This window comes from Mustela nivalis (assembly GCF_964662115.1).
Source record: "Mustela nivalis genome assembly, chromosome: 1".
NCBI lineage: Eukaryota > Metazoa > Chordata > Mammalia > Carnivora > Mustelidae > Mustela > Mustela nivalis.
Genome location: NC_139020.1, coordinates 113,818 through 129,870, shown reverse-complemented (window position 1 = coordinate 129,870; position 16,053 = coordinate 113,818). Strand labels below are relative to the sequence as shown.

At 59.0% G+C, this 16,053-nt stretch overlaps 1 protein-coding gene across 11 annotated transcripts in view; it reads left to right on the top strand.

The window, feature by feature from the left end:
- Nucleotides 1-16,053, top strand: part of DIP2A (disco interacting protein 2 homolog A) — a 95,970-nt gene that overhangs the window by 59,344 nt on the left and 20,573 nt on the right. For all 11 annotated transcript variants that reach the window (XR_014298796.1, XR_014298797.1, XR_014298798.1 and 8 more), the window contains 9 exons: nt 1,326-1,390; nt 1,609-1,702; nt 2,263-2,382; nt 3,971-4,085; nt 5,272-5,411; nt 7,055-7,191; nt 7,601-7,681; nt 7,980-8,107; nt 11,025-11,139. Coding sequence is in view for 8 of the 11 variants with exons in the window: in XM_082683243.1 (XP_082539369.1) it covers nt 1,326-1,390; nt 1,609-1,702; nt 2,263-2,382; nt 3,971-4,085; nt 5,272-5,411; nt 7,055-7,191; nt 7,601-7,681; nt 7,980-8,107; nt 11,025-11,139 (995 nt within the window). In the remaining 3 variants the exon portion in view is untranslated. The remainder of the gene's footprint in view (nt 1-1,325; nt 1,391-1,608; nt 1,703-2,262; nt 2,383-3,970; nt 4,086-5,271; nt 5,412-7,054; nt 7,192-7,600; nt 7,682-7,979; nt 8,108-11,024; nt 11,140-16,053) is intronic.

Below are 16,053 nucleotides of genomic sequence, written 5' to 3'. Positions count from 1 at the left end.
TTGGATATTTAACTTCGAGAACTGTTATTTTAAAGAACTATAAAAACATATGTGGTAGTTTCCCTACTGTAACAATGCTGGGGTTGAATAAAACTACAAAGTAAATCGAATGGTTTATTTAAATAAGTAAAATACGGTGTTTAAAAGTAAGAGGAGAATAAAAATGCAAGTCAGGAGTCACTGAAGCCTTCAGTGGAGATTTGGAGAATATTTTAGGTATATTCAAGGGCCGGAATAATTTTTTGAAAACTGGATCTGTTAGTCACGTGGCTTTCCTTTTCTTGGACCTGGATGTGTCGGGGATCACCGGGGCGCTTTAGCTAACGGAGGGAGCGTAGGGATGAACTCTTCCTCGGGAAGCAGGCGCCTTTCCCGGTGGCCCTGTGTTCACCGTCGGTGTCCTTGCTGTGGGGGCCCCTTGGGGTTGCCAAGCATCGGCCGGGGGGCCCGGAACCAGGCCCCCCAAGCGCCGGGCTGTGTGGGCAGCCCCTGTCACCACCTGCTCCCGCATCCGTCCTTCCTGGAGGAGACCACAGAGAAGGATCAGCTCTCTGAGGGGAAGCAGCACGAGCAGCCTGTGACATTTCCCAGAGACACAGGGTGGTGGCCTTAGTGTCCTCACCCCTGACCTCACTGTGCTGGGGGAACCTCGAGGGGCTGCTCGAGCACGTGCTGCTCCTTGTAGTTTCAGACTAGTGATCAGCGTAGCTCTGTGGGGTTTTTCCCAAGATGTTTAAGGATTCTTACTTATTTGAGCGGGGAAGGGAGAGAGCGAGCGTGAGCAGGGGGAGGAGCAGAGGGAGAGGGAGAAAGCAGACTCCCCGCTGAGCAGGGAGCGAGGCAGGACTTGACCTGGGGGCCTGGAGATCGTGAGCCACTTAACGGACCCAGCCATCCAGGCGCCCCAGCAGAGCTGTTTTAATCCAAAATTGTATCACCTGCTTCTGAGTTTTTCTGGTCATTTGTTTTTTTTTTTAAGATTTTATTTATTTATTTGAGAGAGAGAGAGAGAGTGAGAAGAGAGGTCAGAGGGAGAAGCAGACTCCCCTGCTGAGCGGGGAGCCCGATGCGGGACTCGATCCCGGGACTCCAGGATCATGACCTGAGCTGAAGGCAGTCGCTCAACCCACTGAGCCACCCAGGCGCCCCTTGGTCATTTGAATCAATAACCAAGACGATTGATTGACTGGAGCCTGGTATCTTCAGAGGCTGTGCATTTCCTAGAGTTCTTGTGCCAATCATGTCTTCCTCTCACAGTTTCTTTAACAATGCGCGTGACTTGTGAAGACGGTCACAAGTGGTTTCACCATTTTGTCCCCTCACAGCCGAGACACTAACGAATGTGCTGGATTTCAAGCGGGATGCGGGGCTGTGGCACGGAGTGTTAACAGTGAGTGTCCTTTGCCCTGTGGTCTAGTGGTTGGACTCGAGGGACTCTGAGGTCTCGTACCAAGAGATGCCACCAAACCCTACTTTTAGGTGGTGCAGTTAGCCCTTATCTGAAGGGTCAGCAAGAGCAGCCCGTGCTGCTCTCTATGCCCCCGGGCGCGGTGCAGCCTCTGCTGCCCCATAGTGAGGCCCGCCCCCGAGCGCCCGTCTCTCCCGCAGAGCGTGCTGAACAGGATGCACGTCGTCAGCGTCCCGTACGCGCTCATGAAGGTGAACCCTCTGTCCTGGATCCAGAAAGTGTGTTTGTATAAAGGTAACGGGAGAGACGCCGTCCCCTGACCCCTCCTTCGTGCAGCAAGTCCTTCTGTTGTCTCCCTTGGTGATGGAAAAAGCAGTGAAGCCGGCTCGCAGACCGGCGGGGACAGGCTGTGACGCCTCCCCTGCCCGCGTGCGCCATGCCACCCCCTCAGTGATGGACTCTGCGTGGCCTGGGCGCATGGCCCCTGACGGCCCTCTTCTGCAGACACCATCGGCCACTCTTTTTGTTCTCTTAAAATCTCTCCAGTCACATCAGTACTCCTGGTTCTTAGTCGTGGAGATGGTTTTCACCGGTGGCAGAGCTCTTGATTCTAAGGAAGCAGTGTAGACAGAGGGCCACTGGCCTGCCCCCACCTGGGTCACCACAGGGCTTCCTCGTCCCTTGGGCTCTGCTCCAGTGGGGCTGGGGGACCCCTTGGTGAGCCCCGAGGCTGGGCCGTGGGTCTGTCTTCACGCACGCTTGTCCCGGGGACCTGTGTTGATTCGGGTGGGTCTGTGAGGGGCCAGGGTGCCGCTTTCCTGTGACTCAGGGCACTTCCACGCTCCCCTCCGCAGCCCGCGCCGCACTGGTGAAGTCCCGCGACATGCACTGGTCTCTCCTGGCTCAGCGAGGCCAGAGGGACGTCAGCCTCAGCTCCCTGCGCATGCTGATCGTGGCCGACGGCGCCAACCCGTGTGAGTAATCCCGGCTGAGCGTGGCCTTGGCCATGGCCGTGGCCTCCCCAGCAGGCCTGGCGTGGGAGGGAAGGGGGTCAAGTATGGCACGCCGAGGAACAGCGCTGCGGAGTTGCAGCTGTAACAGGCCTGCCGTGGGCTGTGGGCCATGGGCCATGCTGCACACCCTCCCAGGGGGACCCGCTGGTGTATCTCGTGCTTGTTTATGAAGGCGCTGCATTTAAAAGCAATTTTAACACCATGGACAGAAGATACATTAAGAAATTACTGGAATTTAGACATGGACCAGGCACCTGTTCCGGCCCCCAGTCCTTGGCCCTGACCTCCTGCTGGGATTTCCCCTGTCGCGCCCCTGAGCACTCTGGGCTCTGCAGGGGCTGAGCGAGGCTGCTCATTGGTGCTGTCCACGGCCTTCCACGCGTGGTTCCTTGGGGAGTCCTGGTGGACCTTTGGGGGGTTTCTGTGCAGCACAAAGCCCTCGACTGGGTAGGTGGGTTTTCTTGTTGGGTTCACAGCAGTCTTGCAGGGTTTGCACTAAAGCTCCCCGGCCCAGAGGCTGGCCTTTCCTCTAGTTCCCTGTGAGGAGGGCCCCGACATCCCTGCGCCCCTGGGTCCCCACTGCTCAGGAGGGCACCCTGCCATCTCGCTCCTCTGCCCGTCCCCAGCAGGGCCCCTCCATCCTGCCTCTGAGACGCCCAGGGCTGGGTGCTCTGCATCCCCACACCCGCCTGAACCCAGCCGCGTGCTCGGGCCTTGCACCACACCCCCGCGTGTCCTCCGCCCTGCCGCACCCCCAGCAGCTCCTTTCCTGGTGGCCAGGCTTTCCCACCGTGGAGCCCTCCCCGGACCCCGTCCCCACAGACCTTAGGTCCTGCCCCTCCACGCGCCGTCTGGTTCCCTGTGGTACTGAACCAGCGGCTGGTCTTGTGTGCTCTCTGCCGTCTGCCGGTGCCCAGCGAGAGCCGCACACAGCACCCTCCTTTCCTTCGAGCCTCGCTGTGGCAGGTGCCTGAGGGGTGGGGTTCAGCCCTGGGGTCCCGAGGGGTGCAGCCCTGAGCCGGCGGCAGCCCTCCTGCTGGGGAGCTGGGCTTCCATATCTGCAACGCCTCAGACCGGCCGGGGCGAGTAGGGGAGAATCGGGGGCAGCCTGGGGACCATGCGTGGGCTGCCCTCTGGGGGTTACTTGGCCAATCCGCGCCCCGAGGCCCTCCGGCAGCAGGCGCTCTCGTGCACCTGGGCCTCGCCGTGAGGGGGCTCGCCCCAGAATCGCTCCTTGGTCACCTCCCACTCAGCAGAGCTGTGAGAAGCCGCGGCAAGGCTGGGGCAGGCTGTGAGTCTGCACTCAGACACCGCGCGGGGGCAAAACACAGGTCTGCCCTGCACTCAGACACCGCGCGGGGTGTCTGCCCTGGAAGTGTCCCACTCTACCTGCTGGTGGTTTCCAGACGCCTCGTGTTTTCCTTGGAAGCCGCCCCCCGCCCTCCGCCCCCTTGAGACTCCTGGTGTCACGACGCGCTGGAGCTCATGGGCGGTTGGCCCCTCCCTGCCAGCTGTCCAGTTACCCCACGGCTCCCTCTGTCTCTCGCAGGGTCCATATCCTCCTGTGACGCGTTCCTCAATGTCTTCCAGTCCAGAGGGCTGCGGCCCGAGGTCATCTGTCCTTGCGCCGGCTCCCCGGAGGCGCTGACGGTGGCCATCCGCAGGTAAGACGGCCACCTCTGCATCCGCCCACGCAGCTGCTATCCCGCGCTGCCGAGCGTGGCTGCCTTTCTCGGAGCAGTGGACCGCGTCGAGCGATGTGCCAGTGTCCCAGGCGCGTGCGTGTGGTGGGGGGCAGCCCCGGGCACCAGGCCCCTCGCCCTGTGCTGGCCGCGTGTCTCCCGCCAGCCTGGATCCGTGCCGCGACATGGGGGGTGGCGGCTGCCCGGGCTGTGGTCTCTGGGCTGATTTCCCTCCGAGGGCTTCGTGGGCGTGACATCCCAGAGCTGTTCCCTGCCCAAGGGGGCCCGGCAGCAGGTGGGGGCTCTGCTCCCCCATCTCAGCCTGGACAGTGGGATTGGGAGACCTCAGAGCTGGCAGGCTCTGGTCCTTCCTGCTCCTAGCAGACCACCTGTCCCTTCCTGGGTCGCCTCTCGCCTGCCCTAGGGCTCCTGTCCACAACGGCCTCTGGGGCTGTCCTGGGAGGAGGGTGCTGTGCTCACAGTTGAGTGTGTCTGTGCGGTGGTTTTCTGCCCTCTGGCCAGTTGTTAGATAAACCAGTGGTGATGGTGGTCTTGTGTTATATTAGTGTATCATCAATAGTCTGCGCTTTCATATGTACAAGTATTAAATAATCCGAAAATTTTAATAACTTATCAGAGAAAGGACTTCTTTATGCTTCATAGACTGTAAGGTGTTCCTCATTCCTCTGCTCTGTGGTACTTTCTGGCCATGGGACACGTCACTCCTATGCTTGGCGGCATCAGCCGCTGCACTTCTGCTTCCTGCGTCAGGGCTTTGGGAAGGGCTGCGCTGGGCAGTTTGGCTTCCAGCCTCTGGTCTCTGGACTGGGCGTGTTGGGGGCTGCTCCGGGCTTCCTTGGTACCTGTCCTGCTGCTGCTGCCCAGGGCTCCCGACAAGTGTCTCAGCAAAGCCAGGTGGAAGCTCAGTCAGCCTTAGGACCTCTCTGGGGAAGTCACAGAGCATCCCTTAGACTGTGGCCACAGCCGAGGCCCCCGGGTGGGAGGACAGTGCAGGCCCCCGTGCAGAGCGGCGTGCAGGGCGGAGATGCTGTGGCACCCTCGGGCAGCCGGTCCCGCAGCCAGCCGTGTGTGGTCCTGCAGGCAAACTGGGCACGGATCCTGCCCCCTGCACTGTCCCCTCGTCAGCGTGTCTGCTTGTGTTTTCCAGGCCGCCAGAGCTGGGCGGACCTCCCCCGAGAAGAGCCGTCCTGTCGATGAACGGTCTCAGCTTCGGTGTGATCAGAGTTGATGCTGAAGAAAAGCTGTCTGTTCTTACCGTTCAGGACGTCGGTCAGGCGCTGCCGGGAGGTAAGGGACAAGCTGGCGGTGTCGGATTCCACCGATGCTTGACGTTCCCGGAGGCCTGAGTGTGCAGACCGTGGGAGTGCTCTCGGGGTGCCACAAACAAAAGTCTTCCTAGCAGGGTTTTCCCATGTGAACTGGGGTTTCAGTTTATAGTAATGTGTTTTCCGGTTTTTGCCTGCCTTTGTACTGGAGTTCAGGTTGAGCAACAGCACGAGGGGCGTGGCCCCCGAGCCGGGTGTGCTGCTCTCTGGTGTCTGGGGACAGGCATCGTGGAGGTGCCGGGCAGCTCACGGCACCCTGTGTCTTCAGACACCCCGACGCCCGGCTCCCGTCTGCGGCAGGCGACTGGGACGTGTCGGTCAGGAGCGGCGCTCCACAGGGTGCAGCAGTTCCTGTGCGCAGCCTCCTGCCCGTAGAGCCCCCGGGCCTGAACGCCGGCCCTGCAGAGAGGCTGATGGAGAGCTGCTGTGGTTCCCCAGCGGAGCGCCGCACAGGGAGCCCGCAGCCTGGCGCAGGAGGCTCCGGGACAGCTGGGAGTGGGGGACGCTCTCTGCTGCCGCCCTCCGGCGCCCTCACTGTGGGGCCTCACAGCTGCTCGGCTTCCTCCTCGCCATGCGGGCCCTCCCAAGATCCGTGGGCAGCTGTCCTGACCCGCCCGGTGTGCGCGTGTGTGCACAGTGGTCCCGAGTGCGAGCGTGCATGTGCGTGTGTGCCCGTGTGTGTGTGAGTGCATGTGTGCGTGTGTGTGTGCGTGCACAGCGCTCCCCCAGAGTGTGCGAGCGTGTGCGTGGGTGTGTGTCTGTGCTCACCTGCTCCCCAGGTCGGCACCTGTTAGTTTGACCCTTGTAGAGCTAACGGACTTGTTGAGGCTGACGGTCTCTTGGGTTTCGCAGAGACCCAGCCTTTCACCGCGTTCGCCCCGCTGTGAATTAGATCAGGGTCTCTGCGGTGAATGCGCACTGTGGGAGTGTCTGTGCCCACCAGCCTCCTCCTCCAGCAGGGCCTCTGTGGTCTATGGTCTGATTTGTGAGCATCCCTTTGCCCCTTTCTCTCTTGCTAATTACCATCCTTGGGGGAAGGGGCTGTGCCCGGGGACCAGAGGCTGCTTAATTCGTTTCCTTTAATGGACCCCTGCGTGTTGGGTTGGAGGCCGGTTTGGGTGCCTGCTCTGTGGCGTGGGTGGCCCGGAACTGCACTGACTTGACAGGCGGGGTCTCCTATGCCCAGGGTGGGCAGCAGGCGGGGTTGTCGGTGGGGAGCTGCTTAATGACAGCTGACCCGGGGGTGCCTGGGCTATGGGATGGGCCACACCAAGGCTACAGGCTGCATGGGGCTACGGCACGGGACGGGTCAGCCAGCATCGCCCGTGGGTTCGGGGTGGTGACACAAGGAGGAGGCACGGAATCTTCCCTGAGAGAGCGGGTGCCCCATCAGCCCGGGCTTCGTACGTGCAGGAGGCATGGCGAGTCGGTTACATACCGTGTAGGAAGCCGAAGGCCGCACACCGGCTGGAGCGTGTTGTCAGAGCACCCTGTGCGTGGGATCTTTGTTTCCGTAACCGCACGCGGAGCGCGAGTAGATCTCTGTGAATGAGCGCGTTCCCGTGGAGCTCTCGTCGATGACTCCGAGGGTTTCTCTCTGTTCAGCTGACGTGTGTGTTGTGAAGGTGGAAGGTGCCCCTCACCTCTGCAAGACCGACGAGATCGGGGAGATATGCGTCAGCTCCAGCGCCACCGGCACCGCCTACTACGGACTGCTGGGCATCACTAAGAGCGTCTTTGAGGTTTGTACGTCTCCTGCCCTTTCTGTGCAGGTGAATTCCAGAGCGTCCACGGAGGGCAGCGGGCAGGTCGCAGCGGGTCTCCAGCCTGATGGGGCCGAGGCCGGCCTGGGAAGCCCATGCTCCATGTGCGCCAAGAGTCTGGCGAGTGCCTGCTCCTCAGAGCCGGGTGCTGGGCCCAGGGAGACAAGGGGTCGCAGAGAAGGGGTCGCAGGAGGAACCCGGACCATGCTGGGTGCGGGAGTCTGAGGAGCGCGTCATCTACTGACAGCCTCTGGCCTTGGGGTGGCCTGTTCCCCACCAGGGATCCGTGGGTGGCAGCCTCATCTGGGGAAGCCGCACCCTGGCCACCTGGCCGGTTGGTCCATTGTCCGTCTAGCACAGCCTAACGTCCCACCCTTTGCTCTGGCAGACCATCCCGGTCACAGCAGGAGGCGTGCCCGTGTCTGATAGGCCTTTCACCAGGACGGGGCTGCTGGGCTTCATCGGGCCGGTGAGTGCATCCTGCTGCCACGACCTGGGCCTCCGGACACGCCCACAGCTCCATGGAGGGGTGCGCTGGTATCCAGCGCCGATCTAGGGGCCAGGGAAGTTCCCCATGTCCCACAGTCCATAGGACAGCACCCCCCGCCACGTCCCCTTGTCTCCAGCCCCGCCCACCGGCATGCAGGACCCCGTCTGCGTGTTCCTCGCTTTCTGTGTGCTGTCCGCTGCCTGCAGCAGCTATCAGCTACCTGACCCCCAGGGCCTGCCTGCGTGTCCCGAGGCCTGACCTGTGTCCTTGCTTCCAGGATAACCTGGTCTTTGTTGTGGGCAAGCTGGATGGGCTGATGGTGGTTGGAATTCGCAGACACAATGCAGATGACATCGTGGCCACTGCGCTGGCTGTGGAGCCCATGAAGTTTGTCTACAGAGGCAGGTGATGCGCTGCGGGCCTCTAGAACCCTCCTCCTCCGCTTGAAGTCCGAGAGTCTGTCTGCAGTAGCAGCAAGGTCCAGTGACTCGAGTACACAAAACCCAGGAACTCCTGTTCATCAGAAAACCTGCCCAGGAAAAAGGACGATATTTGCAGCCAGAGCCTGTTAGTGTCCTCCCTGCCCACAGGGCTCCTGTGGGTCTTTAAGAGGATGGGGCCCAAGGAGCACCTGCTTTAGCACCCTAGAGCCTCACACACTCAGACTGGAGCAGCCGAGGGCCAGTTTCTCTGAATCACAAATGTCAGTTCTCTTCTCTGCTGAGGGTTAGCGAGACCGGGGAGGGCCCCGCCTCGCCCCTGGGTGGGGCCGCTCTTGACGGTCGGTCCCGAGGGTGTTAGGCAAACCCTTTCTGAGCCCAGGCAGCCGGGGGGTCATGAGGGAAGCCGTGTCTGGCTCTGTTCAGCCCCGAGCTCTTTGTCCTAGCTGGCCCGCTCAGCTGGCTGCATTTTTAAATTATTTTCTTCTCAAAGGGGTGCTTTTATTACTCAAACCAGGGTACCTGGCCAGGCCCTGCCTTTGAATATTCCTTAGAGAAATAATTCAGGAGTCCTGCCAAGTGGGTGCTGCTGGCCCTCTTGTCGGTTGGGATGACAGGAGTGTGGGGTGCCCACCAAGGAGAAACCAGCAGGTCAGGCCTGTGTGGGTGCCCGAGTGGGGGCCGCCAGGACCTCATGACCTGCCCTCACAGCAGAAGTGGGACGCTGTTGGTATGGGTGCCCGGGTGGCCAGTGCCTGTTTCTGGGGTGGGGTAAGGAGGCCCCCAGGACCTGACGGAACCTGGAGGTGCGGGCTGGTTCTGAGCCGCAGCTGACGAGGTGACGTCATCGTGAGCGGTGGGGAGGGCACGGGTGATTGCGTCTGCCAGTGAGCATGGTGCCTGCTTGTCCCCACCACCACAACCACCTTGACCTGGAGCCACAGCGGCGCCTGGGGAGGGGGGTCACTCAGTTCAGCGTCTGATTCTTGATTTCAGAGTGCAGCTCCAGTGCTGATCGCAGGGTCGTGAGATTGAGCCCTGCCTCGGGCTCTGCCCTGGGCACAGAGTCTACTTAAGACGCTCTCTCTCCCTCTGCCCTCTGCCTGTCCCCTGCTTGAGCTCCCTCACTTGCTCTTAAAAAAAAAAAACAAAACAAAAAAACAAAACCAAGAGAGAAACGGAGCCACAGCCGATAGAGAGTAGAACGTCTCGGGAATAGTATAACGCACACGACACGAGTTCTTTGTTCTTAAACTTCAGCACAGCAGATGGAATAAGTAGCAGGAAGGAAGTGATAAGCCGGAGAGTCGGGTTAAGGAGGTCCCCCAGGGGTGGGGGAGGAGAGCCGGGTTAAGGAGGTCCTCCAGGGGTGGGGGAGGAGAGCCGGGTTAAGGAGGTACCCCAGGGGTGGGGGAGGAGAGCCGGGTTAAGGAGGTCCCCCAGGGGTGGGGGAGGAGAGCCGGGTTAAGGAGGTCCCCCAGGGGTGGGGGAGGAGAGCCGGGTTAAGGAGGTCCCCCAGGGGTGGGGGAGGAGAGCCGGGTTAAGGAGGTCCCCCAGGGGTGGGGGAGGAGAGCCGGGTTAAGGAGGTCCCCCAGGGGTGGGGGAGGAGAGCCGGGTTAAGGAGGTCCCCCAGGGGTGGGGGAGGAGAGCTGGGTTAAGGAGGTCCCCCAGGGGTGGGGGAGGAGAGCCGGGTTAAGGAGGTCCCCCAGGGGTGGGGGGAGGAGAGCCGGGTTAAGGAGGTCCCCCAGGGGTGGGGGAGGAGAGTCGGGTTAAGGAGGTCCCCCAGGGGTGGGGGAGGAGAGCCGGGTTAAGGAGGTCCTCCAGGGGTGGGGGAGGAGAGCCGGGTTAAGGAGGTCCTCCAGGGGTGGGGGAGGAGAGCCGGGTTAAGGAGGTCCCCCAGGGGTGGGGGAGGAGGTTGCGCAGACCGGAGAAGGTGGCATGGAAATAGCAGACGCGGGGGGAGGGCGCACACGGCGGTGGGGGGGGCATCGGAGCGGCCGGAGACCAGGTTTGCGGGACCGGAGAAGGGTCCAGCACTAGGGTCAAGCAGAAGGCATGAACGTCCCCAGCGCTGGGACTAGCCCAAGAAGGCAGCAGTGCAGTGATGTTTTTAAGTTATTAAATGGAATTTTTAACTTAGATTTTACATTTTTCCAAATTGTTACTTAATTGTGCAGTTGTAATAAAAATATTCTTGGGAATGTAAGTTTCAGAAGTTGTGTTAGCAAAAGACACTTCTTGTGAGAACAGCTTCGCTGGGGATACTGAGATGCATTCAAGATGTCTGAAAGCAGGAGAAATTTGGTGCTGGGCGAAGTGTGCGTGTGCCCGTGTGCACACCCGCCCACAGGAGAACAAGAGAACACGAGTGTGTCGCGATGGCCCAGAACTGGAGCAGCAGGTGTGCTGGTGCGTGGGGCCTGGGGGGAGGCCAGCTTCTGGTCCGACAGGGAAGGAGAGAGAACCGCCTCCCAATGTAAGAGGCAGAGGCAGCAAGTGCAGAGAAAGAGAGACACCGACATGTTCTGAGGGACCGACGGAGTCAGGCCAATTGATCATCCCGACCGATAGTCCTTCTAGACGGAGGTGTGTGCGGACAAACGTATTCCGTGCATCAACATTATAATTAAGGAAAGTTTTCTTTTAAGATCCGTGTCTGGTGGTTTTGCTTTGCACCAAAGTCATTTTGTCTTAGCGAATCGGAGCTACTTCAGCCGCCCTACAGGAGACCAGGTCGCGTCTCCAGTTCTCAGCCGGCGGCCACGGTTAGAGTCTCTTCAGCCTTAGCCTGTCTGCGCCCTCTGTTTTGAGGGAGAGGCACGGTCTGCGTCCCGTTTGCTGTCCTTTGCGGGTGGTCATGTTGTCCTCGTCCCCCCCCCCAGGATCGCTGTGTTCTCCGTGACGGTGCTGCACGACGACCGTATCGTCCTGGTGGCCGAGCAGCGGCCCGACGCCTCCGAGGAGGACAGTTTCCAGTGGATGAGCCGTGTGCTGCAGGTGGGCCCGGCGGCCGGCGGCGGCCTGGGGGCGCGTGGTTCCCAGGAATCCGAGGGCGCAGGGTCTGCATTCCCTTCCTGCAGAGCCTGGCCTGTCTAACCCCGTCTCTGGCTCTGGGCCGAGCAGGCCGGGTGTCCGCTCGCCTGACACGGGATCTCGGCTCGACCTCCTGAGAGTCGCAGGCTTCCTGCGTGCTTCCCCGTGCTGCCTCCCCCCTGCCCTGTGCTGCCTCCCCCCTGCCCCGTGCTGCCTCCCCCTGGCACTGCCTCCCCCTGGTGCTGCCTGTACCCGGCACGGCCTCACCCTGCCGGCACCGCTTGCACCCCGCAGGTGCCAAAGAAATCTGGGCTTGGTGAGAGTGACAGACAGCACTGGGAAACTGTAATTCCGTACAGGGAGTACATAGAACAGCAGCCCCATACCTGCCCCGCCAGTTGGGGTGAGATCATTTGAGACTGTTACGTAGGCTCAGACCAGGCCATGGCCCCGGGGACCCGGGAGCACCGAGCTTACATGCCACCACACGGTGGTGGTTTCCTGTGTCCTGTTATGAAAATGTCAAAGCGTCACGCAGAAAGTCCCTAATACCCACCTTTAGGTCCTGCAGTGGCCACCACGTCATCACCCTTGCCCATCACGCCCCTGTCCCTGTGCACTCCTCAGGGCGTGCTGTGTCACCCTCACTTTCTTAAACCCCGAACGGGAGTCCTGCATACTACTCTGGGGGAAAGGAGTAAAGTTTACATTTGGTGAAGTGCGCACACCTTACGGGGACCGTCCAGTGGGGGTTTTCGGTTGACTTGACGGGATGCGATTTCCATGTCCAATGAGCCCATCGGTGGGTGCGGGCGGGGAGCGCCGACAGCCGAACGCCCCAGGTAGCCAGCGCAGCGCGGTAGCAAGGACACGGAGTGTTTCCGTCGCGCCAGCAGGTTCTCCCGTGGCCCCACCTCCGCCGCGCTGCCCAGCCCGAGAGCCCCGGGTCGGCTGCGTGTCCACATGCCTGGCGGCACGGCGCGTCTCCCTTTCTGCCATAGACGGTCTCGGGAAAGGGACTCGCATGGTGTTTGCCTCCTGGCTCGCTCCCTTCCCTCCATGAGGCTTTGGGACGGCTCATGTCGTGTGGGGGCTGGGCCTTCCTCTCCAAGCCCGGTGGTGGTTCTTCGCTTACCTGTTCACACCCTGACGGGCGTGTGGGTCTCCTGTTTCTGCCTGATGAACAAAGCTGCCGTGGGCAGTGGTGTACAGAACAGACCTCGGGGTGTTTCCTCTGGTGTCCTCCATCAGGCCAGTTGGTGGGGGGCCCTGAAGCTGGCAGAGATGGGCGTGGAGCTGCCCACGCGTCGGGAGACCCGGCGACCGAGCCTCAGAAAGTGCTCCCCACTAGTGTCTCCCAACGCGGACTTTCAAGAGAATTTGTGGTGGGTTGTTACGGAATAGTTCTCATGCAGCAAACAGAAATGTGACTGGTGTGGGGGACAGGGGCAGAAGGGAATGGAGATCAAGTTAAACGTCCTCGTGACCTGCGGCCTGTGCTTGAGGCGGCAGAGGGTCCCCTTCCTCCGGGAAGCTCCCTGCTCTCTTAGCGTTGATGCCGTGCTGCAGGGAGAAACAACCTAACTTGACCCAGGCCTCCAGGGTCCCGTAGTCTCCTTCAGCAGGTCAAAGAGCTTTTGGACACCTCCCTTGTCTTCACCTCCGCAGTGGGAAAGTGCGTCATCAGCCACCCCTCACAGTCCCAGGGCAGCGGCCCTCTCTGCCCACAGGGTTCTGTCCCCACCGCTTTCATAAAACCACACTTTTGCACCAAAGACGGCTCAAGAATTCTTCCTTGATCGTTGGCTCTAGACCTCACCCATCCCGCCGGCATTCAGAAGTGACATCATCATAACCCACATTCCTGTCACCCTGCTCGGAACTTACCAGTCCGGGTCCTGACCGTGTCCCCACCTGGCCTCCCCCCTCCTCCCGCAGGAGTGTTCTGAAGTAATGCCAGACATCACACTTTATCTGTAAAGATTTTACTGTTTTTTTAAACAAGAAATAGCCGTTATCACATCTCTAATGTTAGTAATTTTCTTGTTTTTTAAAATTGAGATGATTGACGTATGACCCTGATCTCAGGTGCGCAGTGTGATTTGTATGCTCTGTGACGTGATCCCGCGGTAAGTCTGGCAGACGATCACCGTGTGTAACCACAGATGTTCTCGTGACGAGACTTGTAGGCTCTACCGGCTCAGCCGCTCCCGCGCGTCCAGTGCAGCCTTGTCTCTGGTCACCGAGCACTGCACCCCCAGACTCTGTTCTGTGACCGGAGGCTCGTGGCCTCTGACCCTCCCTCTGTTCTGCCCACGCCCACCCCCACCGCTCTGTGTCCGTCTGCTCGGTTAGCATCGCACGGGGCAGTGACGTCCTGGGGCGCGTGTTTCTCTCCGACTTATTCCGCTTCTCTCCTCGGGCTGTGTCCACGTCCACGTCCACGAGTGGCTCGTCCTTCTTTGTGGCTGAGGAGTGTTCGGTCTTGTGTGTGCGCATCCCCTCGGCTCGACCGACAGTCCGCGATGCTCGGGCCGCTTCTGTTTCTTGGCTCTTGTAGATGGTGCTGTGACACGCGAAGGGACGCCTTTATCTCTTTGAGTCAGTGCTTTTGGGAAGACACCAGCAGTGCGGTTGCTGGGTCTAGGGCAGCTCTATTGTTAGCCTTTTGAGGACCCTCCACGCTGTCCTCCAGAGCGGCTGCCCCAGCTGGCGTGCCCAGCAGCCGTGCACGGGGCTCCCCTTCCCCCGCAGCCTCGCCGGCACCTGCCCCTCCTCGTGTTGTCGGTTTTAGCTGTTCTGACCGGTGTGCGGCGGGTCTCACTTTTTAAAATGTTCGTTTTCCAGGGAGCTGGTGATGTCGGGCGCCTGTCCACGGACCTGCGGAGCGCATGTATGTCTTCTTTGGGAAAATGCCCATTTAGATCCTCTGTGCATTTTTTAGTTGGATTGTTTGTTTTTGCTGTTGAGTTGTGTGGATTCTTTATGTATTTGGGGTATGAGCCCTCATCAGAGACAGGGCTTGCAGTGGTCTTCTCTGATCCAGAAGGTCGTCTTCCCTTTTGCCGATGGCGTCCTCCGCCGTTGTTTGATGTCGTCCCCCTCGCTCGTATTTGCTTTTGGTGTCAGAGCCATAAAATCACCAACAAGACCTGTGTTGGGGAGCTGGCCACCTATGTCTTCTTCTTGGAGTTTCGTGGTTTCAGGTCTCACGTTCAAGTCTTTAACCAATTTTGATTTTATTTTCGCGGGTGGTGTGAGAAGGTGGTCCAGTTTCATTCTCCTGTCCGGTTCCCCCAGACTGCCCCTTCCTCGTGGTGCGCTCTTGCCCCCTTGGTCACACACTAATCGATCGTCTGTGTTGGGGTTATTCCTGGCTTCTCTTGTATTCCATGGCTGTGTGTGTCTTCTTTTGCTAATACCATGCTGTTTGGGTTACTAAAGCTTCCTGACATAATTCAAAATCATGAACACCTCCAGCTCTGTTCCTCACGTTTGCTTTGGGTGCTTCGGGTCTTTTTGTGATTCCGTACACATTTTAGGAGGATTTATTTTAGTTTTTTGAAAAATGCCATTGGAATCAGGGATTGCACTGAATCTGTAGATTACTTTGGGTAGAATGGACATTTTAAAAACATTAATTCTTTCAATCCATGAGCATGGAATGTCTGTTTCTTTGTGTCTTCAATCTCTCTCATCAGTGTCCTAGTCTTTAGTGTGTAGGTTTTTCACCTCCTTGGTCAAATCTATTTTATTTTATCATCTTGGTGCATTTGTAAGTGGAACGGTTTTCTCGGTTTCTCCTGCTGATTCAGAGACACAGCAGATAATTCCTGTGGTTGTACTGAACATACTTATCAGTTCTAACAGTTTCTGGTGGAGTCTTAAGGGTTTTCTGTATGTGACAGACACCATGTCATCTGTAGTGATGGTTTTACTTCTTCCTTTCCAGTCTGGATGCCTCTTATTTCTTCTTTCTGGCCTCATTGCTGTGGCGGGGTCCTCCAGTTGCGTGCTGAGTGGCAGGGGTGAGAGTGGGTCGCTGTCTCATCCCTGATCTTAGGGCAGGAGTTCTCAGCTTTTACCCTTGAGAATGGTGCTGGCTGTGCTTGTCAAATACCGTCTTTCTTACATGGAGGTACGTTACCTCTGTACCTGCTGTGTTCAGAGTTTTTATCCTAACACCAATGTCTTGTTGTGATTAATATCTAGTCACTGTTCAGACTTACCCGATTATCTAATGTTTAGTTTGTTGGTTAGATTCAGGATCAAAATGAGGTTAAAAAAAAAAAACTGTACTTGGTGGGGACAAGTTCTTTAAGTCTTCTTCAATCTAGAGATTCTTCCTCTGTCGTAGATTTCTGGTGGTGACTTTGTGGACAAAAACAAGTTGTCCAGTTTTGCTTCTTTAGCCTGAACTCTGATGACCCTGGGGCATCATTTGATGCAGCTGTCTGTCCCCTGCACATTGTCATTGGATCAGAGTCAGGGTTTTCTGGCAGAAATCCTCCGGGGAGGTAGCATCTACATCCGGCTGCCTCCGTGCTGGTCTCCGCTCTGGGGGTCCCTGCTCTGCTGGGACTTCAGAGCCGACCTACCCTGATGGGAACGCTGACCGGAGCAGCGCAGCAGAGACGAGGGAGCCCAGCTGCTTGGGAGGAGGCAGTGTGTTTCGTACCCGAGACCTGTCACAGCTGGGGCGCTAGGGCCTCTGCTACTTCCTAGGGGAGATGGAATTGGGGACCACGATCTGGGCACTCGATGTCACCGGCCTCTTCACAGTTTCTGGGCTGTCTTCAGTGCACAGAGTCAGGACTGATGTCTGTTTGTAGGAGCACCTGTGTCCTGGGTTTGCGCTGCTGGGTCCAGCTCCAGTTC